The sequence below is a fragment of the Hevea brasiliensis genome, chromosome 4, assembly GCF_030052815.1.
Source record: "Hevea brasiliensis isolate MT/VB/25A 57/8 chromosome 4, ASM3005281v1, whole genome shotgun sequence".
In the NCBI taxonomy this organism is placed as follows: Eukaryota; Viridiplantae; Streptophyta; class Magnoliopsida; order Malpighiales; family Euphorbiaceae; genus Hevea; species Hevea brasiliensis.
The window spans coordinates 2,546,616-2,568,225 of NC_079496.1; the positions used below are offsets into that span (position 1 = coordinate 2,546,616).

At 33.5% G+C, this 21,610-nt stretch overlaps 3 protein-coding genes and 1 long non-coding RNA gene across 6 annotated transcripts; 2 read left to right on the forward strand and 2 right to left on the reverse strand.

Moving 5' to 3' along the window:
* Positions 1 to 868: 868 nt before the first annotated feature.
* LOC110664239 (zinc finger CCCH domain-containing protein 34) lies at positions 869 to 7,883 on the forward strand. Of its 2 annotated transcripts, XM_021823846.2 has the most exons (7): positions 869 to 1,303; positions 1,468 to 1,613; positions 1,907 to 1,972; positions 2,202 to 2,321; positions 2,424 to 2,741; positions 2,826 to 3,143; positions 6,813 to 7,883. In XM_021823846.2, exons 1-7 carry the CDS (start codon positions 1,216 to 1,218, stop codon positions 7,200 to 7,202), a joined length of 1,446 nt encoding a protein of 481 aa, XP_021679538.2. In that variant the 5' UTR covers positions 869 to 1,215; the 3' UTR covers positions 7,203 to 7,883. The 2 variants fall into 2 exon arrangements, with proteins under 2 accessions (XP_021679538.2, XP_058000976.1); XM_058144993.1 differs by lacking the exon at positions 1,907 to 1,972 and having other exon boundaries at positions 876 to 1,303.
* Positions 7,884 to 9,124: 1,241 nt separating this feature from the next.
* On the reverse strand, positions 9,125 to 10,678 carry LOC110664217 (ethylene-responsive transcription factor ERF086). The gene has a single exon (XM_021823798.2). It carries the CDS (start codon positions 10,440 to 10,442, stop codon positions 9,411 to 9,413), a length of 1,032 nt encoding a protein of 343 aa, XP_021679490.2. The 5' UTR covers positions 10,443 to 10,678; the 3' UTR covers positions 9,125 to 9,410.
* A 5,743-nt stretch (positions 10,679 to 16,421) lies between these two features.
* LOC110664241 (probable receptor-like protein kinase At5g38990) lies at positions 16,422 to 18,836 on the reverse strand. Of its 2 annotated transcripts, none has more exons than XM_058144995.1 (8): positions 18,692 to 18,836; positions 18,172 to 18,367; positions 17,855 to 18,087; positions 17,567 to 17,693; positions 17,418 to 17,489; positions 17,146 to 17,329; positions 16,936 to 17,023; positions 16,422 to 16,705 (listed from the first exon to the last, which is right to left on the reverse strand). In XM_058144995.1, the coding sequence occupies exons 1-8, from the start codon at positions 18,704 to 18,706 to the stop codon at positions 16,454 to 16,456; spliced, it is 1,167 nt and encodes a 388-aa protein (XP_058000978.1). In that variant the 5' UTR covers positions 18,707 to 18,836; the 3' UTR covers positions 16,422 to 16,453. The 2 variants fall into 2 exon arrangements, with proteins under 2 accessions (XP_058000978.1, XP_058000977.1); XM_058144994.1 differs by having other exon boundaries at positions 16,936 to 17,068.
* Positions 18,837 to 19,042: 206 nt separating this feature from the next.
* LOC110664242 (uncharacterized) lies at positions 19,043 to 20,144 on the forward strand. Its single transcript, XR_009148101.1, has 2 exons — positions 19,043 to 19,460; positions 19,755 to 20,144. It is a non-coding gene; the product is annotated as an uncharacterized LOC110664242 (long non-coding RNA).
* Positions 20,145 to 21,610: the final 1,466 nt, after the last annotated feature.

Genomic DNA, 21,610 nt, shown 5'->3' on the forward strand with positions numbered 1-21,610 from the left:
ATTTTAAATGTTAAAATAAATTTATAATATCAATATACCATATAGAAATTAAATTTCAACAATATATTTATATAATTTTTAATTATAAAATATCATTTTGTTTTTTAAAATAATATAAATACAAATTTAAAATATTGTACATTAAATCATATATTTTAATGCGAGATAAGCTTAATTGTATATATAAAGACATTAATTATAATATTTTTTTTATTTAATGTATTAATAAAAATAAATTAATAAAGAGATACATAAAATATTTAAAAATAAATTTTAATAATAAAAAATGATATTAAATATTTTATAAATAAAAATAATATTTATAACATATTTAGATTCTTATTAATTAATTTTTCAATTATCCAATAAACTTTAATATTTAGATAAGTTAATCGACGCATTATAATGAGAAATTTATAAAATAAAATTTATATTTATTAAGTATTTTATAATTTATTAAAAAAAGGTTTCAAATTTTAATGAAGATTCTCTTTTCATGCCACGTAACCCTCTTCTCCTCTTTTCGTTTCGTTACACACGCTCCGTGAACTCCCTCATGTACGATCACTTAACATTTCAGTTAACTCTGTTGTAATTATCCCACGGCCTAAAAAGACAACTCTGCCACGCCCAACCAACGCCGCCGTTGTGCTAATCACCGTCAAAAAGCCGACGTATTGCTTATCACCGTCGAAAGGTAAGGGCATTATCGACATTTCTCAAGCCTTAAAGAGAAACTAAGCAGTTGGTTAATTGGTTACCTTAGTCGAGTTCTGCTTCCTCAACACACACTTTTATTTAATTTATTTATTTATTACCTGAAAAAAGAGAGCATTATTTTAGGTGATTTATTCTCTGTTTCGCGCGTATATAGACCACCAACGCACGAGGAGGAAGAAAGATCAAAAAGCCATCGTTTTGAAAGCTGAGAGAGCGAGAGAGAAAGTAGAGAGAGAAACGCAAAAACAAGAAAACCAAACACTGTGTGTGAGCGAGTCTCTGTGTGTGAGAGTGAAAGAAGAAAAAGAACAAAAAAAAAAAAAAAACCCAAACCAAAATCCAAAAAACAGAAACGCTTTCTACAGTTTATCACACTAGTTCTCTATCTCTATCTCTTTCTACAAGCGCACCCCATTTGATCGGAGTCTCATTCTGTTAATTGTCCGAAAGCCGGTACAATTTCCTCCGTTCCCGTCCGGTTCCGTGGTTTTCGGGATGGACCGGTACGGTCGGACCCAGGAAGGCTCGCAGTCCGATCCGTCACCGGAATGGACGGCTCCGGGACCTGAAACTGGGTTTGAAGGTGAGTTCTTTTCAGCTACATTCCAATTACACGACGTTTCATTGAATGTGTGGCCAAGTGGGTATGGGTATTTATATAAGTATGATCATCTTGTTTTTTGTTGTTGGGATTTTGATTGTCTGTTTGTTTAATTTGTTGTGTTTTTGTTTTTGGTGTGAATGTAGAGGGTGTTTGGCAGCTGGGATTAGGGGAAAGGGAATCCGGGTACCCGGAGAGACCTAACGAGGCGGATTGTATCTATTACTTGAGGACCGGATTTTGCGGGTACGGGGCTAGGTGTCGGTTCAATCACCCGCGTGACCGTGGCGCGGTAATTCTTGCTGATGATGATTCCTTTTGGTTTTGTCTTGTATTGAGTTTGGATTAGAGCTTTATGATTCGTTCTTTCAAAGTGATCACTGAATGTTTTATTTGGTTCGATCGAGTTTGATCTTGTGGTTTTCTAATTGGAAATTGGAAGATTGTTTAGCGTAATTTGAGTGAGTGTGTTTTGATATGTGGGGTTTGTTATGAAATAAGTAAAAATTTGAAAGAGTTTTGTTAGTCTACGGTGTTACTGGAATAAGATCTGTCATAATAAATTGTTTTGGTAATATTGCTTAGGTAATAGGAGCTACAAGAGCTGGCGCTGGGGAGTTCCCTGAGCGAGTGGGCCAGCCCGTGTGCCAGGTACTTAATGTGGTCGTCTTTATTACGAATATAGAGCTAGGTATATATGCAAATTTTTACAATGTACAGTCACTACATTCTTTCTTATTATGTGGATGCCATTAGTTTATGTATGCTGTGGCGCAAGTTAAAATGTTACTATTCTGTAATATCTTTGTTCAGGTTTGATGTTTTGTGGGAATGGCGAGTTCTAGTTGCATTGATTTTGCTGTTCTTACTTGATTTGCAGTATTACATGCGGACAGGGATGTGCAAGTTTGGTGCTTCCTGCAAGTACCACCATCCTAAACAGGGAGGTGGTTCTGTTAGCCCGGTGTCACTAAATTATTATGGGTACCCATTACGTCAGGTCTGTATATTTCCACTTTGATGTTTAATGTTTAGTATCTTGTATCATGTTGGTCTTCTGAGTCTGAAGTTTGCTTAAAACCTGAGTTTTAATTATCAACAGGGTGAAAGGGAGTGTACATACTACGTAAAAACTGGGCATTGTAAATTTGGTGCAACATGTAAATTCCATCACCCACAGCCAGCTAACCTACAAATCCCAGCGCAGTCAGTGGCTCCTCAAGTTGCACCTTTGCCTTCTCCTGTAGCAGCTTCTACATTATATCCTACAGTGCAGTCTCCATCTGTTCCTTCCACTCAACAGTATGGAATAGTAGTTGCGAGGCCTTCTCTTCTGCCTGGCTCATATGTACAAGGTCCTTATGGTCCAATGGTGCTTTCCCCAGGTGTAGTTTCCTATCCAAGTTGGAGTTCCTACCCGGTATGTGAATGATAGCTTTATTTATTCCATAAAATTTGGTTGAATTCATTTATTATTTTGATTCTGTCATCCCCCCTGGTGTAGGCACCTGTAAGTCCAGTTGCATCTCATAGTACTCAGCCAGGAGTTGTATCAGGTTCTGTGTATGGGATAACACAGCTGTCTCCTTCAGCATCCGCTTATACTGGAATTTATCAACCCATCTCTACTTCAATTGGTCCGTCAAGCAGCAGCCAGAAGGAACGCTCGTTTCCAGAAAGACCTGGCCAACCAGAATGCCAGTATTACATGAAAACTGGTGATTGTAAATTTGGATCATCATGTAGATATCATCATCCACCAGAATTGATTGCACCAAAAACAACTGTTCTTCTTAGCCCCATTGGTCTTCCTTTGCGTCCGGTAAGAATTCCTTCATGTTTTATCTTTATTCAGGATATGAATTATTAGCTCTATATACTGAAGTTGCAAAATAAATCAGGCTTCTTGTATATATTGTTTATTAGATAGCAGTATGAGAGGCGTTAATTTGGTATTTGAAGCATATGTACAAAGTATGTGCATATCTACTTGTGGTTTTGTTTCCAGGGATGTGAAACATGTCTTGGAGTTACATAATTGTTCTCTTCTTCCCATCCTCTCTTCTAGCCCCCCTATCTTCTTTGTTTTCTCCTGATAAATTTTTCCGAATGTGTTCTAAAGTCTCCTTTTGTAGTTTTCCCCATTTCCCTGTTAGAATATTGATGTACATGCACACAACCCTGAACCTATTGATACAAAAGTGACATGCACCCCAACTCACACTCTTACTTGTTATATGATGGTCGAAAGCTTAGCAGAGGCAGTGATCATGTATTACTTGCCTTTAATGTAGTGCTTTTCTGGAATGTTGTTTTGTCATCTTGCACTGTTATTTTGGCATCTTTAACTCAAAATGTATTTCTTGAATGGTTCTTCTTCTCCTTCTTTTGCCTTGCAATTCTCTGCTCAATGCTGGAATTGGATTTTGACATTGAAAGTTCATTACTAAATCCAGTGTCAACATTTTCTGCAAATTGTATCCATCGTGCCTTTATAGAATATTCCAAAGATTTAGCGTAAGGTGTTTTTCATTTATGCGTCTATTGTTGAAAATAAGAAGAGAATACTGCTTCCTTGATTCTTTACTTAGCAATCTTTAACTTAATAAGAAACTATTACACTCTGTACTCAAAACAATCTTTAATGTTAAGTAGAGAAATGCTCTATTGCTTCATTATAACACCTTTGTGCTTTATTGGTTCTGTAACTGCACAACATTAATTTGTTTTGGAGCTTTATTCATTTCTCATCATGATACTCTGAGCATCAAGCTTCTGATCTTTGCAATCTGGTCAGTGTTTTCGTGATGCTAATGTTCATTTTGGCATGTTTACTTTTCTTACACAATATATTTAGGGTTAAGAGTATGCATGGTAAGAGACTATAAATGATGGCCTTTAAATTGTATTTTGGACATATGCATTCCTATCTGAGCTTGTGTTGCAAATAGCTGGTCCCACAGATATCCCCATGCATTCAAGCTGGGATCAGCTCTTTGTTCCTGTATGATTGGCTGTAAGAATGGGATGGGTCACTAATATCTTGTTGATCATTCATCACTTTGCAATGCGTTGTTTGTATGGAGAATGCTGGAAAGAGAGAGCTACTTATTTTTGGTTCATAAACAGAGAAGATAAGGTGTGTGTGTGTGTGTATACACACATTGTTTTCCCTTGTGAACTCTTGGCATTTTTACACATTTCAATTTTCTATCTTTATAGCAGCTGACTTTGGTCTTAACTCGTTGTTCTTAAAATTCAAAATTTGAAAATTTTTCACTTCTCTTCCTTATTGAAGACTATGTTATTTTTTATTTTGAAAAGCACCATTTTATGGTTAATGAGAACTTTGGTAGTTCCTCTTCTATTTTCCCAACTTGTAGCTTATGGGATGGTACCATGTTGATAATAGGCTGTTATTATCCTTGACCTGTTATTCTTTAACCTCAGATTTTCAATGGGATAAACTTGCTTCCAACTCTTTATTTGTAGCAAACCCTAAATTATAATGTTCAGTCTTAAGAATTATAGTGGTATCTTTCCATAAGAGTGGAAGGTTTTCTATGTTTTTCTCCTCCGCAGAGAGCAACAAGGGATTTATCTTCTGTATTTTCTTTTTTGTTCCTTCATCTTTTTCTTTGCTATGCGAGGATCTGTGTGATTCTTTGATGTTTTCTATTGAAAGGATTTGTTCAGTCATCAGTGCGTCATGGAACTTTGATGTGTTCCTTGTATTTTTCCTGTTCTTCTTATACTGCATTTCTTTCATTCTTCCCTTGCATAAGTTGACTTAATTTAGAAGAAACTATGCAGTGTCCTTACTTTCCATGCCCTGATAACTTTCACATTTATTGATTTATTGGAAGGTTGCAACATTTTTCTATCATTGACTGAATAATGAGTGGCTTATTGTTGTTCAGTATCTGTTGTCTGGGAGAATCTGTATGGTTACACAATGTGGATAATGCTTTATTATATCATCAGCTGAAGTAAATATTTTGGGAGTTGTTTTATTGGTGTAAGTGATCCATGTGGAAGATTTTTTGATTGGGTTCTTTCATATTCTGAGTTCTGTCTGCTAAATTTGTAAGGACTTTTGCTACTAGAATTCATAAGGCGAGATACTTTAATGAGTCATTTTTCTTCCTCCTTATGGCAAATTTTGGTGTATCACTAGGAGTTTGAAGGTGGGTAAGATTCCACCTCAGCTTAATCCTGAAGAGGCTATATATTTTGATTAAGGGAGATGATACTGCTTTTCCATTTCATCATAAGCATATAAATGTTATGCGAGTTGGGGAAGCAAATTAAGTCTGCTTCCAAAAATTGTCATTGAAAGTTGAACAACATAGAAGCAGGGATGCATGGGCTGTGCACTTGAAAAAAATAGTGACAGATTACTTGGAAAAATAGGTGGTGGATGAATTGCTGTTGCAAGTTACTTGCATTTACAATTTACTGATATCTGGTGCATCTCTTAACAAGTGTTAAGAGTTATCAGGAAATTCTTCTTTTTTGCCCCTCTCCTGTGCTATCCATGATTAGTGTGCATTCTCTAGCTTACTTCTGAGCAATGTTCAATTGAGTTTTTTTTTAGTGAACAGTGCCTCTTTCTCCCTATAATTTTTACTTATTTTTAATTAGCCTAGTTAGGGTTCACATATTGTTGAGAGTTTTGAGTGCTGGGTTGAGTTGTCGTATCATCAAGTGTTTCAAAGTTATGCAATATCATCATGTGTATGGTGCTGACAGGGGTGAGGCGCATGCTATAGGTGTATTTGACTTGGCAATTTGGATTCTTGGAATAGTTGTTGTCTATTTCTTTGTCCATTATGTTACTTTTGTTATTCTTCTATAATTTCTCATTCGTAGATTTCTTCATAAGCAATCGTGTGTATAATGAGCCAAAGCAGACTAGAATGAGTGATCTTATGGCACCTCCTAAATGTTTAACACCATTTTCAAATATATGATCTGCTTTTTTTAATGTGAGACCATTTTCAAATATCAGGTCATGAGTCAAGACATGTTTATGTGAATGGCTTGCTTGATAGGATATTCCATAGTGCATATTACTTATATTATATGTTCTGCCAAATTAAATGCGTTAGCATGATGTCATGCATCTAGGATTTGTCTCTACAGTTGATCAATTCATCAATTCATTTATTTGCTACATGGAGAATACTGCCACTAACTCTGTAAAGCATTTTAACTGCATGTGAAACTACTCCTTTCTGTATTATTTTCAGACTTTCTCCCTCAATTTGTATTGATATTCATCTGCTTATCCTTCTTTTGTTTGTTGTGAATTTCCCTCCTGTTAATGTTGGTTTTCAATTTCTTATAATTAAAGCCATTAGTTAAACACACATGTAATTGCCCTTTCAAGGTGCTCTATTTCATACGAGTTTATCCATGCACATACTTGGTTGTAATTTGAGTTCCTTCTAAGTAGTGATGCATCTGATATTTCCTTTATGCTGATCAGGGTGCACCAACTTGTACCCACTATACACAACGAGGACAATGCAAGTTTGGACCTGCATGCAAATTTGACCATCCAATGGGAACATTGAGTTACAGTCCATCTGCATCTTCTCTCGCTGATATGCCTGTTGCACCTTACGCTGTGGGCTCTTCAATCGGTACTCTAGCACCATCATCGTCATCTTCAGAATTGCGACCTGAACTTCTTTCAGGGTCAAGCAAGGACTCCAGCTCAACCAGAATGTCTTCATCATCAAGCACATCTAGTGTATTGGTGGGTTCGACCTTTTCAAAGAGTGGGCCTGTTCCTTATTCAAGTGTGCAACAGTCTAGCCAGAGCTCTGGCCATTCAACAGGGAGCAGCAGCAAAGAGGCCCATACCTCAAGCTAAGCAAAATATCAAACAACTTTTTTGATCAAATTCATATCTTTTCCCCCTTCTTTTTTCTTTTTCAATCCCTCAAATAGGAGGCTTCATTTCTTGGCCACAATGGTTCCACAATTAAAGCCTAGAACACGTGAGGTCTGATAATTGTGTTCATACAATCTTACAGCCATCTCTTTTGTCTTGAATAAGCTATGGTCAACCCTCAAAATGTTCAGCAAAACCCCACATAGCCTTCTGCTTTTCTTTCGAATAACCAACAAGATCTGCACTTCCCTTAGGCAAATCTCTATCCATGTCTCCAATTTTTTGGAGTTTGTTGTGTTTATTTATGCTGCAATCCTTTTCAAAAATGAAAATGATCAGTTCCTATAGCATTCTTCTTTTTACATCAGCTGTGTCTTCACGTCAATCATTTTACAGTTTTCTTTATATTTGGGAACAGGCTTTCCAATTTGTCCAGATAGGAATTTGAAGGTTTCCTGGTTCCCCCACTTTTTGTCTGGGGTTTATTATGAAAAAGAGAAGTAATCACAGAGACTCAAAAGGAGGCATCCAAATGCTACCTTACATGTGATTAGGTACATAATTATGTTGTGACAATTGAAATGCTCGACACTGTTATTGATAAATTTATTATGAAATACGTATATATGAAGAATCACTCTTGATTCTGTAATTATCATACTTTTCTTGCATTTTTCACCATTTGATATTCTTTGCATGAGCTTTATTACATATTCAATATCAGGTAATTTTTTTTTTGGTAGGAAACAAAAAATTACTTTCTAGTAATGGCCATTGCAGTTAAATCTTGGTGCAATGCTTCTTCAGGGGTGCAATGCACTACTCGTTGAAAAACACCCTCTTGGTAAAACAAAATGAAAAATTATTAACCATCTTGGTTTTAGTCAAGCAATGTACTTCTAATCGAACCTCGGCTCTAGACTCTAGTGGTTAACACTTCCTTAATCACCATTGATCATGATTGAATTTATTGGGATTGTAGCATTCTCTCCTGTGTTACTGAACTTCTGATTCTCACTAGCCATACATTTAAGTTTCAGTGTCATTGTAGGTCTGCTATAGATGTATATAGAGCAGTTCAAATTCTCTGATGATGAGGCTGAGTTCTCTCTGTCACCAGTTTCTCATTCTGTTGATGCTGAGGGATTATATAGTGTTGTAGCTATCCTTTTGCTGCAGTCAGCTAAATAGCCAATCTAGCCTTGACCTAGCTCAATTATACCTGTAATTAGCTGCACAAAAAACGGCTCCTAAATCAACTGAAATTCAAGTATACATTTATGGAGCTACTGTTTCTGGTGTTCAACTAAATTTGCAAAGATAAAGGTTCCAACAGGTAAAGACTGATATAGACTATAGTGACTCCTTATAATGTACAGTGTCATTCATCATGATGTCAAGTTACTAAATTTTTATTTTTTGTTTCTATGATCACTGCAGCACTGTTCACCATAATGCTTGAACATATGTAATTGCTATGTCAAATTAAGTAGATGAAGATTGAGGAATCTATCGATCTAGTTGTTACATGTAGACCCTCAAGTTTTGTAGGGATGGTCCTTCTGCCCAGTATTCGGATTGAAAGGTTGGGACCAACAACAAATGCCAGAAAAAGTTAGAAGGATATTAATGGACCTATTCCAATCAGGAAAATCTACCAAATCCCATTTGAATGCAACTCAACATATGGAAATGGAATGGAATGAAGTAATAGAACAGTGGTAGGCAGTTGTAGTAGTCTTGTAGATGGGCAAAAGGCTTATGGGGGTGCTAATGCTATAGCTTAGTGATTAATAAATCATCAACTTGTATAGTGCTTGGAAATAATGGCATGCGTCATCTTCTATGTATATGTGAGTTAACAACTTATTATAAGCATTGTCGAGAAAAGATAAGGCAAATAGCCGAAAAGAGATACACAGCAGTCAATGTTTTGCTTTGCGCATCTAATAATAAGCACTTTCTGCCTTGAAACAAGCTAAGGAGCTTTTCAAATTAACCAATCAAGTTCTTTGAAACTCATAGGAATGGGATACACATTCCTTACATCTCTTTCTTGCTCACATACGGAAAGCTTTCTTTATAATTACAGTAAAACAAAGTGCATGTAATTAATCAAAATATTATTAATAGAGATATTCCTGCAGATAGATAATTAACGTTAACCCAGTAATTAACAACCCTTACTTAGAAGAGTGATGAATAGCCAAACTCAACTATATCACCATATGGAGGATATGATGGAGTGAAAGAAGATACTGAAGAAGTAGCTTGAGGCACTGACTCATAACAAGGAATATTATTGGCGCTGGGAAAAAAAGTTTCCATGCACACATCTCCCGCCGTTAATGGGTCATTATTGATCATAGCAGAGAGCTCATCAGAGTTGAACTCCCATGGCTTCTCATCATCTCCCCAGAATCCACTGTTGAGTTCATCAAACCATGGATAGCTTCTTGTAGCAGTATCTGGAGGAAATGCATTGCTATTACATTGTGCTGATTGGTGTTCAATGGAAGTTGTGGTGATCGTGGAAGAAAAGTTTTGATGATGATCACTTGGAGCTTTGGACTTGCTGGTTTTGGAGTTTGTACTTGTGGGATTGGAAGGTGGTCTTAGGCAATTATCAGGGACAATGCAGCCCAAGTAGCCTGAGTTATTAGAATCATCCCGGGAAAAGAAGAAACTATTATCATATACTGATTCAGTTGTTTCACCACTTGATTGGTTGGGAGACTCATTCTGACAAGTCTCATGCTTGGGTGGAGTATTGTTCTGGTTGGTGGGTAGTTGTTGTTTATTACACTGAGGTATGCCTGTGAAAAACTCTGAAGGTTGGAAGAAGGGTTGAAGTTGGACATCATCAAATGGAGTAAGAAGAGAATGAAAAGTACCATGATCAGTGTATATAAAGTTGGTTCTTGCTTGGGTGCCTTTCATAGAAAGTGCAGCCCTATCATAAGCAAGAGCTGCTTCTTGAGCAGTATCAAATGTACCGAGCCAATGCCTTTCTTTAGTTGTTGGGTCTCTAATTTCAGCAGCATATCTACCCCAAGGTCTCCTCCTCACCCCAAGAAACCTCCCTGGTTCTGTCTGTTTTCTTCTGCCTCTTCTTTCCCCAGTTTGAGGAGGGGATGTGTTTCTTTGAATAAAAGCATACCCACCATGAATCTTAACTTGTTCATACAAGGGTTTATCTAAGGTTTGAGAGGTGGACATTGTGAAGAAAATGAGGGTAACCAGATAAGGAATATGATAGGAGAAGAAAGAAAAATAAATGTGGCTATAGAGAGGGAGCTAGTGATGAGCAGTCAGTGAGTGAGTAGGAAGAAACTCAAAGTCTAAAAGATTTTGTGTGGTATAGAGAGTGAAGCTGTAGGGAAGTCTTTTAAAGACACTGATTTAATCATGAAGTGAAGGAAAAAAAGGACAATGTAGATGTCATTCTTTAGAAGACCATGCTGGCTTTTCTATACCTACTTTTAAAACCTTACTCTCTTTCTTTTTGTTCTCTCTCAAGTCTTAATCTTTAAGGTTTCTAACAAAAAAAAAAAAAAACAAATGCTTCATTTTTATTTGAAAAATTATATAATAAAATAGATGTATGTATAACGATTTCATTGAAACCGTTAATTATTATAGGTCCTATCATGATTAATGATTATGATTAAACTGTTGTATGTACAACGGCTGCACTGAATAAAATTTTTTTAGAATTTTTCTCAAAATTTTAATAGCTTTTGACCATATATAAGTCCATGCATAAATATGATTGAATTAAATCAAATGTTATTTTTTTAATAAGCTAAATGAAGCTAAAAAATCTACACAGAAAATAGCTACTGCTTGAGTTCAGTGGTCAAAGACATATAATTTATCTGACAAATTTAAATTTAAATTCCCATTCTAAAAAAAAATAAAAAATTAATTGTTTTAATTATTTGTTATTTATAATAATTAAAAATAATTTCATTATTATTAATAAATTTTTATGTTAACCCCATTATGCACATGTGAATCCGCATTTTATGCAAAACAGATGAATGAAATTACATGGAACTTTCTTGTCTTGTTCAATATTTTCAAAGGGAGTAGTTAAGATTTTATGTCTAACTAAACCAAGAATTGTCTCAATGGAGCTCAAGAACAAAGAAATTCTATATTTAGATTCTCATGTGTTAGTGTCATATAGAAACAACCCCACTTGATATAGAAGCATTGCCCTTCTAAAGGGGCCCATAAGTTTTTAGCTTTGCTTTGTTAGTCACCTCATAGATATTATTAGGTTTTACATAAATCACATATTATATATATATATATTTTTTCCCTCAAGCTTAAGCAAATCTATTAGTAGTTGACCATTGTCCCTATGAGAATGTGAATAGGCAATACACTAAATAAATAAAAATATTTATTACTTATTATAAAGTATAGAACATTTATGGGTGTATGTCATTTATTCATACAAAACACTCGTAATTTAATAAGGTTATACGAGTAAAAATTACACGCAATTATTTAATTTTATAAGTAATTTTATAAATATTATTAAATTTTAATTTTTTTTATAAAATTTATTAATTTTTAATTTAAATTCATAAAAATTATTATGATTAAAAATTTTTAAATTAATCTACTAATTTATCAACTATTTAACAAAATATCCAGAAAATTTGCTGGGTGGCTCCTTCTCTTTTTCTCATTTCTATCCCAAAAGGGACAGTCATCAACAAATCATGCACGTGTGAATTTGCTTGGTCTAAATGTGTTTAAGCTAACACTCATAATTATAAAAATAAAAAAATGATGTGCCGAAAGCAACATCTCTGGAATATATTTAATATAGTGTTTAAAACCATGATATAATTAATTTATTATTTTATAAAAAGAATAGATTATTTCTTCTGTTGGAGGTTTTTTTTTAAATTTTTTTACAATTTAATTAAAATTTTTAAATTCGATTTAATTTTTCAACCAGTGAAAATAGAGAATTAAAAATTTAACGTTCAGCTGAGATTTAGTCAGTGTATTATTAAATAAATATTAAAATTAATAATAATATTTTCTTATAATTAATATTATTATATATTTTATAAATAATTATTAAAGTAAATTTAATTAAATTTTAATATGTAAATTTTTTTAAAAGACTTAAATTTTTAATTAAACTTTGAACTAATAATATTTTACTTAAAATTTTATAATAAAAAATTTGTTCATATTAATAAAAAAATAAATAATATATTAAATTATATAACACAATAAATAAAAAATTTAAAATTATTGAATTATTTAAATAATTTTATTAAAATAGTTATTAATTATTTTAAATTAATATAATAATTTATCTTTAATAAATTTATATTATTAATTTTTAATAATATAATTTATTATAATAATTTATATTATATTATTAATTATTTTAAATTAATATAATAATTTAAATTAATAAAAAAATCATTTTATATCATTTTCAATTTGGTTATATATATATATATATTATTCAATTATTATCAGTCTGGAGAGGACTTAATATTATTATTAAATTGAATAAATAAGCTGAAAAAAGGTGGCAGGTAATTTACATTTGAAAAGAGGAGAGAATTCCAGAAAACTGATTCTTTTTACTGGTTGTTTTGAAGTGAAAAAATTGAGAGACATGAAGGGGTCTGTGTTTCTGATCTCCAAAAGAAAGCAAAAAGGGATATATTATGTATAGTCAAAAGGGCAATCAAAAGCTTGAAGAACACATTCAAAGAAAGGTGGATTAAAACTGCCCAAGCATAAGCTCTAAGTGGGTCACTACCATTACCTATTTAATTAGCTAAAAAAAAATTATATTTTTAATTCTCTTTGATGAAGCTGCACAAGCCTAAAATGGCATTGGGAATGACATAAACTAATCATATTCAAATGGCTCAAAATTCTACATATTATGCTTTTCTATCACTGGCCATTATTGTTGTTTGTTGTAAACTAACTAGCGTATGATTAAAATAAAACTTAGTGACAAAATTGATTGTGAAGTGTGTCTAATTACAGATTATAGTAGAATAAAAATTTTGTTAAAATTGTCATATAATCTATTTCATTACTAATTTATGTGGAAATATGTTTTATTTAAAAAAAAGAACAACTTAAGCAATTAATCATGTGGTAGTAATTTATGAAAAATTAAGTTTTCTTTTTCTTTTAGAAAGACATGGTCATAGAATCTAGTCAATGAACCTTGACTCCTCCACTAAAGATTTGAAGAAACACATATATATATAAATTGGTTGGATTATTAAATTAGCTCCATTTGACCTATCTTGTTGAGCAATGCCCATTCTTTTTGAAGGTATCATAATGCTTGCATGTGGACCTAAACATAAGAAAATGAAAAATATATCCCATTGAAAAGAATCAATACAAATAAACCCAATTCATATATAATATATAGGAGTCATTTAAAAAAAAATTCTAAAACCCATTAAACAAAAAAAAGCAAGAAGATGTGATTATGAATTTGAGCAAATGAATGCGAAGAAATGACTAGCCCTTAAGGATCTTACATTAATTAAAAATGACGTGTATATATAATTTATATAAAAATAAAAATTTTATTAAAATTATTATAATTTTAACAAAGCGATATATTTATATTTATCTCTTTAAAAGAAAAAAATAGTCTAATCTAAGGTAAAATCTTAAAAAATAGAAAAGGGAAGTTTTGAGCATTTCTAAGGGTTCTAAAAAAACAAATTTAGTTTCTTATTTTAAAGGGTGGGAAGGTCCCTTTCTGCAGTCTCTTGACAACATGGAATGGAAGATTAGATTGGTACTACTTGTTTGTGTCAGATGAGAATTTTGCACATTCCCCCAAACCACCATTCCTTTTTTATCTTTGTGTTAAAGGTGTCCCTGAATTCAGGGGAAATAAATATTAACTTGTCTTTCCAACAACTTGGACTTTGAATTCAATATAAAAACCCTTTTTTTTTTTAATTTTAAATAAATAAATAAATAAAAACTCTCTAAATATAACAATTATAATTCTCATAATCATTAATTCAACCGTGTAAAAAAACCAAAATTTTCCCATTTGATTGAAAGATCTTTCAGATATTAATCCAACAGTAAAAATCTTACGGGCAACAAAGACAGGGATTTGCTCTTTCTACATCCAATGGGACATTGCCACGCTACCTGAAGAAGACCAAACCTAGTATCGGCTACTATGCTCAGGCACTGTTGCCATGTCATCGAGAGTGGCAAACAATGGACCCACGTCGACAACGTGTCAAAACAGTCCGAGGTCATGGTGGGGTGATTGTAACAACAAGTGTGGGAACAATTAGATTACGCGTCGAAGATCTGGACGTGAATTACGGTTTATGTACGGACAGGATTTTCTTGAGGAGATGTAGAGTACAGTAAAAGCGAATCTACTTTTGTGGTCAAAGATTCAATTGTGACGGCTAGATTTAGATCGGACGGTCCAGAAGTGAGAGCGACCATTGTACTTCGTTTTAGTACGCGTACTACAAGATTTCCTCTCACTCCCGCACGCTTCCCAACATTGCGCACGGCTTACTCATAGCAAGTTTGGTTTAGCAATTGTCGGCGGGTGGTACCTCCCATTCCTTTAAGCCATGCCATATTACACGATACCGTTTCAAATATCGCAATCATCTCATATTATACGACACCGTTTCAAATATCTGATTGAATTTAGTAAAAATAAGGCCGAAGGCGGAGCCCAGCCCGGCTTCAGAGCCACCAGCAGGAAGGGATAGAGCAAAGTATAAATACTGTAAACTAATGGGGAAATTTTAAAATACGGAAAATACTTGGGACCTTTCATTACAGCTAAGCTAGTGTACTACTCACGGTCATATTCTGCAATGCCCTCCTTTCATGATCCTGTTATCTGTCTTTGCTCTTCTTCGGTATCAATTAAATTTGATCAAATCTTGAAGATTTTAATCTTTAAATGGTCTTCTAGCTTTGATAAATTTCGTTTCTTTCCATTACAAAAACTGAAACTTGCTATGAATCTCTCATGTGTTCCAGTTTTCATGATCTGGTTGTTAAATTAATAACTTCTGCTATGTTAATTTGCATAAATGGTCTATTTTTTAATATTATCTCCTCTTGTTGCTTAGCTGCTACTTCCTATCTTTCTTATTTTTCTTTATGGTGTGGATTTTGAAGAATCCATGGCTTAAAGATAGCGAATTGTGTAGGGTAAGCTAAAATCTTGAAGTGGTTTTATTTTAACTTACTTTAATTTCAAAATTTTTATTGAATGAATTTATTTTATATATATGTTTTATGAAAATATTTTATTAATGATTTTGTGACATGAGTATGATTTGATTGAATAGAAAATTTATTGTGAAATTAATCTTCAAAATTTCATGTCTTGTAAATGCAATAATGCTATCTTCCCTAATAGATTTTTTAGGGTTTTGTGCATCTGGTCTCAATGCTTATTCATTCGGTGGTAGGAGAAGCTTGTCATTATCCACAACCTTTTCCCCCTTCCCTTCTGTTCACATTCACAAAACAATCATCGTCATTTGCTTTTGCTTTTGCTATTTCCACTGGAAGCTGCAGTAAGAGATAGATTAGATGATGATGTTGTTGTACACCATGGCCAAAACAACAGAAACAAGTATCCCGTGTAACATAAGAATTTAACGAGGGAAATTAAGACTTGGCAAAGGAATGCCAATCTAGGATATTCAAGGTGTCTGAAACATATTTATGGTAAACTATTTTTTTCTATCCTGAATACATTTCTATATGAAATTTGATATTGAGTTAAGAAGCTTTTCTCTCTTCTGTGTGTGATATTATGCTGGATCATGCAAATTTGCCCTGCACGCTCTGATTTTTTTTGGGTCAATCTGCTTGTTTTTTGTTTGTATTTTTGTCATGTATGGATATCAACTCTGAAGGTGCTTCACTGGATTGGAATCAACTTCTGCAATACTTAGGGACAGATTTTTTTTGTATCTTCTGACAGAAAATACTCTCATATTTGGATGATAAATGATTGATACATAAGTGCTGCAAGCACTAAAGTCATTAAGGCTAATCTTTAGAAGGCCTTACACATATATCCCTTCCTAATTACTCAAGACCTTTCCCTCACTGCCTCTTAAATGTTGTTTGTTGCTGGTGCTCTTTAGGTTAAGCTTGGCCCAAACATAACACACAAAACAATTCTTTAACTATTGGTTTCATTTTGAAGTAAATAGCTCACTGCCTTTAATAAATGTAGCAATGCCCTCACCCATGACAGTTGTTAGTGCCATCTCTTTCTCTTGAATCCGTTCTAGTTCAACCACAGCCATTTCCATCTTTGGTCTCTCTAGTCCTGGAAAACTCATGCAACGTAGCATCAGTCTGATCAAATCCCTGATTCCATCTGTAGTGAAACTCCCCACGAGTCGACGGTCCACAAAATTGTTTGAGTTCAATCGAGAAGCCACCTTCACAAAGTTAAATCTCAAATTTTAGTACTACTTTCAAACTTTCTTCTATTTCAGTGAAACATGAACTTGTATTGAACTTTCTATGGCAAGCAACTCCTAGAATTTGAACTTATAAATTAAGCTGAACTCATAATTGGTGCCTACTATTTGCATCTTGAATCTATATACATGACTCCAAATGGAAATTAAACAAATGAATAAACAAGTAATGTAGTTGATTTACGTACCCACTCAATTAAGCTTTCATCTGATCCTAGGAAGCCAAGATGCATTGCTTCCTGTCCAGTTATAAGCTCCAGAAGGAACACCCCAAAGCTGTAAACGTCACTCATTTCAGTGAAGTTCCCTGATACTCCTACCCTAAACAGTGGAGATATTTTAAAATGGGAAAGCCATATTTCCACATCAAAAGCAAAATGCAATAAAAAGAAATTTACTCTGGATCTTGGAAAACATTTACACCAGATGTGTGAGATGGACCTGCTTCTTCTATAGTTTCAAGCAGTTTTGAGATCCCTGCTTCTGCAACCTTTACAATGAAGTTCTCATCAACCAGGACATTAGCTGTTTTGAAGTTCTTGTGTAGCAAGGGAGGGTTTAGGCCATGCAAATGGCATAAACCTGCACTTGTTAGAAACACTTACTTTAAATCTATTTTGTGACTGTCATTAAATCCTAGAATTTCCTTATTAGATTATTTTGGATTTACCTTTAGCTGCTCCCTGAGCTATGGACAACCTCTGCTTGAACTCTAGTTTAGTTGATGTTTTCAATCCTGTATCTGTCAAAAGGATGAACTTCTGTGACATGTATCTCTTAGAGGATCATGCAAAACAGACTTCGCTAAAATAATCATACCATACAAGTGATTGCACATATTGCCATTGGGTATATATTCAAAGACCAACATTTGTGATCCTCTTTCTTGGCTGTAACCTAGAAGAGAAACTAAATTACGATGTCGAATTTCTGACAGATAGAGTACCTGTTTGCCACTTGATATAGTTAATGTCTTGTCAAATCACTCTTCATGCGCTATAAAGAATTTTATGCACTTTGTGCTTTGTTGCCTAAGAGGAATTATACACATCTTATAGGTGATAGATATCAACTTAATATAATCTAGACTTTGAAAGTTATTTTTACCTCTGCGACAAAGTCCTCTCGAGGAGCACCCCGACGCCTTTTGATGGCTACAATAGTATCATGAAGCAAACCTTTATATACTGACCCAAAACTACCATATCCAATTAGATTACTTTCACTAAATTCCTTGGTAGCTTGCTCCAACTCATCCATTGTGAACTGCCTGGCTCCTTGTGATCCAAATAAAGGGTGGCTAGGGGCTGAACTTGATCCACCTCCCCTATTCCACTCCTCTGTCATAAGTTAGAAACAGAATTAGTGAATGTCACCACAAGAGCACAAAGTTTCTCCATGTTCTGTCCCTGGAGAAACATTACCTAGTGCAGATGCATGTGGATCTGAAGAACCTGTCTCTGAGTTCTTGTTTGAAAATTTCTTACAATGTGATTTGCAGAACCACAATACAAGGGAAAGTGCAACAAGTGCCACCCCTGCAGCTCCTCCAACTATTGCAGCATAGGACTTTGACATGAGGTAAGGCCAAATCTCCTTCAAGAAACTCAAACATTGAAACTGCAATATAGAAGAACCAGATTTTATAATTAAAATATTTAAACAACTGAAAATTATTCATTGATCTCTATTAAGAAATGAAGAATGCAAGAAAAGATATTTTGCAATGGAGACCAGATTTTGCAATTGGGAACTCTGGTTTTCAATGCCAGCTATGGAAACCAATGATCAAGTTGTCGTTTATATCGAATTTCCTCTCTTGTTTACAATGGCAATACAACTTTGAAGAACTATGGGGCCCTACAAGTATGCAGAAACACAACTGGCTGATCTCAAACAGATACTTGGCAAGGTTTGATGCTGCTAAAAATCTGAATAATATACCAGCAGACAACTCATTTCTTTTCAAAGTACCGCAACTTTGAGCACCTCCAAAAACTATTTACAGTGGAGAAGCCCTGAACCGAAGAATATCCTGTACCTGGCTCCTTGCCAAGGCAAACCCATGTTTTATTTGTTTTCGTCGGAAAGAGGGTAATATTGGAGGAAACTAGAAAAACACAAGCAGAAGTTATTACCCTATCTATTGCTGCTGATAGACCTCATGCTGGTTTATATTTAGCATTGCTTGGAGAAGCGGTCACTTAAGAATTAAGCACCTCAGGTAGGAGGAAAAGATTTTGATGCATGTGAAGAAGTTATCTAGTAAATGAAATGATGACAAATAATACACTCATTCATGTAGACATCTTTGAATATATACAGGGATCATTAATCTCCCTAGCTCCTTTATTTGGAATCTCTCTTCCAAAACAAAAATCAGTGGCCCATGTGGGTTGGTTAACAACTGTAAAAAACTTTGAAATTTTTTTACCATGAAGACATGGACATGTATGAAAGCGACATTAATTGGGCAGGCACTGGAAGACATAATTATTGAAGGGGATCTAAAGAAAAAGGTAGTTTTCACTCCATCAATCCCAAGCCTCTACCCTGAATTCACTCTTATCTTCCTTTTTGCCTCTTTTTGTCATCTGATCTGGAAAGAAGAGAGTGGATTCTTATTTTAGTAATGGAAAGATGGGACTCCTCATTCTCAGATGGGGTCTATGACAACAGAGCCAACAAGACATTACCACAGCAAGTTCAGCAGGTACTTGGTTTCCATGGCTACATGTTCTTGGTTTTATTGCCTAGGAATATATTATAGCTGTTTTGGCCAATTAAATTGTTGGGTTTCCCTTCAATTTGCCTGCTTCTGTATTTACTTATTTTTTTTGGGCATATACGGTTGAGTTGTGACCAAGATATGAAAATCGCTAGCTTCTCAAGTCTGTTTCTCTCTGTCATTTATTTATTTTGTTTTCTTTCCTGAATTTGTTGTCTTTTGGGTTGGGCTGGAAAGTAGAAGAGCATTTGCTTGAGAGGAAGTTGTCATGTTGTGTAGGTATGCTTAAGAGGCCCATACTGGAGATGGAGATGATTTTAAGCTGGGTGTCATTTGGATCTCTGTTATCAGGCAAGTGAAGCCATGTTGTTTTTGTGCTTAGCCCTGGTTGCAAAAAGATTGTCCTTCTCTTCTTATATTACTCATATGACAAAGCAAATTTCGAGTTTCACCTCTCCAATCCCCTACGAAAAGAAAAAGGTCTGGGGACCTACATTTACAAATAATAAGGTTGTTACCTAGAAAGTATGCCAAAGTATCATTTGCAAGATTATATATATATTTTTAGCCACAAAGCATTCTTGCTCAATCATGTTTATTACCCCATATTCTGCATGTATACATGTGTATTTTTTTGTCTGAATAGAAAGGGAGGTTTCTTTGTCCTAATTGGATTGGATATGCTAGAAATTATTCCAAGAACCCACCAAATAAGGGGGGCCAATCCTGCTACAAAAGGGTAAAAAAGGAAACAAAGCTAAAAAAAAGGTCTGTTGTGGGATAAGAAGAACTGTGGTAAAAAAATATATGAGCTCAGAAAGCCACCGACATAACAGAAAATGAAAAGTAGGTTGCTTCTTACCTTCTTCGTTGATGTTCTTTAATTTGGAGCTTATCCCACCCAAGCATTTTCCACCTACCATCCTTCATAACGAGATTTTTGTTTATTTATTTATTTATTTATTTTGTATTGACACAGGGTATCCTTTGTTATCGTTTTACAGTTGATATCAACTCTATGTATTGAACACTTCACACTTGATTAATCCATAAAGTGTAGTGCACATTTCCATTGAAAAGCTTGTCAGGAAATGTTTTAGGCACCAATTTGTTGGTAACCAATTTTGAGGCTTAAATCCACAAAGAAGTTTTTCTAGCCAACTTGAAAGGTTGTGCTTTCTGTTTTTTTTTTTTTTTGTTTTTTTTTTTTTTTTTTAATAAAGTAAAATTTAGGGTGAATTATTATTTATTTTTATGTATTTAATTTTTATGATTTGATAACTATCAATTTACCATAGTTTTTCATGGTTTAAAATTTTTTTTTCCCACTTTTTTCCTACATAATATATAAAATTTTAATGATATAATTTGTATATTTAGTAATTAATTTAAAAAAATGTTTCTTTAATTATTATAATAATATTATTTATAAATTAATATTTTATTTAAATAAATATTTTAAATCATTTATATATTTAAAATAATAATAAAATATTTTAATAATCTTTGTATAAAGTTATTGAAATATTTTGTTTCCAAATATGTTAATAGTAAGAATCATATAATATAATACATTAATAAATTACACTACGCTCTAAACGGGGAATAAGGGAATGAGCAATTTTATTTGCTTGTCTACAAAAGTTTTCTCCTTGTTGAATGAAATTATAATCATGTTATTAAGGATTAAAGTGTAAAGGTGGTAGTAAATATTATAACAAACATCATTAATTTTTTGGATAAATTGCTATTTAATTCTTAAATTTTAATAAAAATAATGACTCAATCTTTATATTTTTCCAATTTAATTAATTAGTCATTATTTTATTTTGTTAACACTTTAATCACTTTTTTGACTTTTTGAATTTTTTTCATTAGTCAAAGCAGAAATTTCATAAATATTTTTAGTAATAAAAATAGTTTTTTCCTAAGAAAAAATTATTTTCCCATAAAAATTTCACGAAAATTTGTATATTTTAAATAAGAAACAATAAGAAATTTTAATCGTCTTTTAATAATGCGTTCTTAGTGATGAAAGTTTTAAATACTGAAATATTTTCTTTTAGAAATTTATTGAAAAATTTTGTCTTAAAAATAAAATATTATTTTAAATAAACATTTTTGTATAAAAATTT

Coding starts and splice junctions, on each gene's coding strand:
- LOC110664239 (XM_021823846.2), top strand. CDS start 1,216: ATGGACCGGTACGGTCGGACCCAGGAAGGCTCGCAGTCCGATCCGTCA. Junction 1,304..1,467: donor ACCTGAAACTGGGTTTGAAG/GTGAGTTCTTTT, acceptor GTGTGAATGTAG/AGGGTGTTTGGCAGCTGGGA. Junction 2,742..2,825: donor CAAGTTGGAGTTCCTACCCG/GTATGTGAATGA, acceptor CCCCTGGTGTAG/GCACCTGTAAGTCCAGTTGC.
- LOC110664217 (XM_021823798.2), bottom strand. CDS start 10,442: ATGTCCACCTCTCAAACCTTAGATAAACCCTTGTATGAACAAGTTAAG.
- LOC110664241 (XM_058144994.1), bottom strand. Junction 17,330..17,417: donor AGCTCAGGGAGCAGCTAAAG/GTAAATCCAAAA, acceptor TAACAAGTGCAG/GTTTATGCCATTTGCATGGC. Junction 16,706..16,935: donor ATGAAAGCTTAATTGAGTGG/GTACGTAAATCA, acceptor AACTTTGTGAAG/GTGGCTTCTCGATTGAACTC.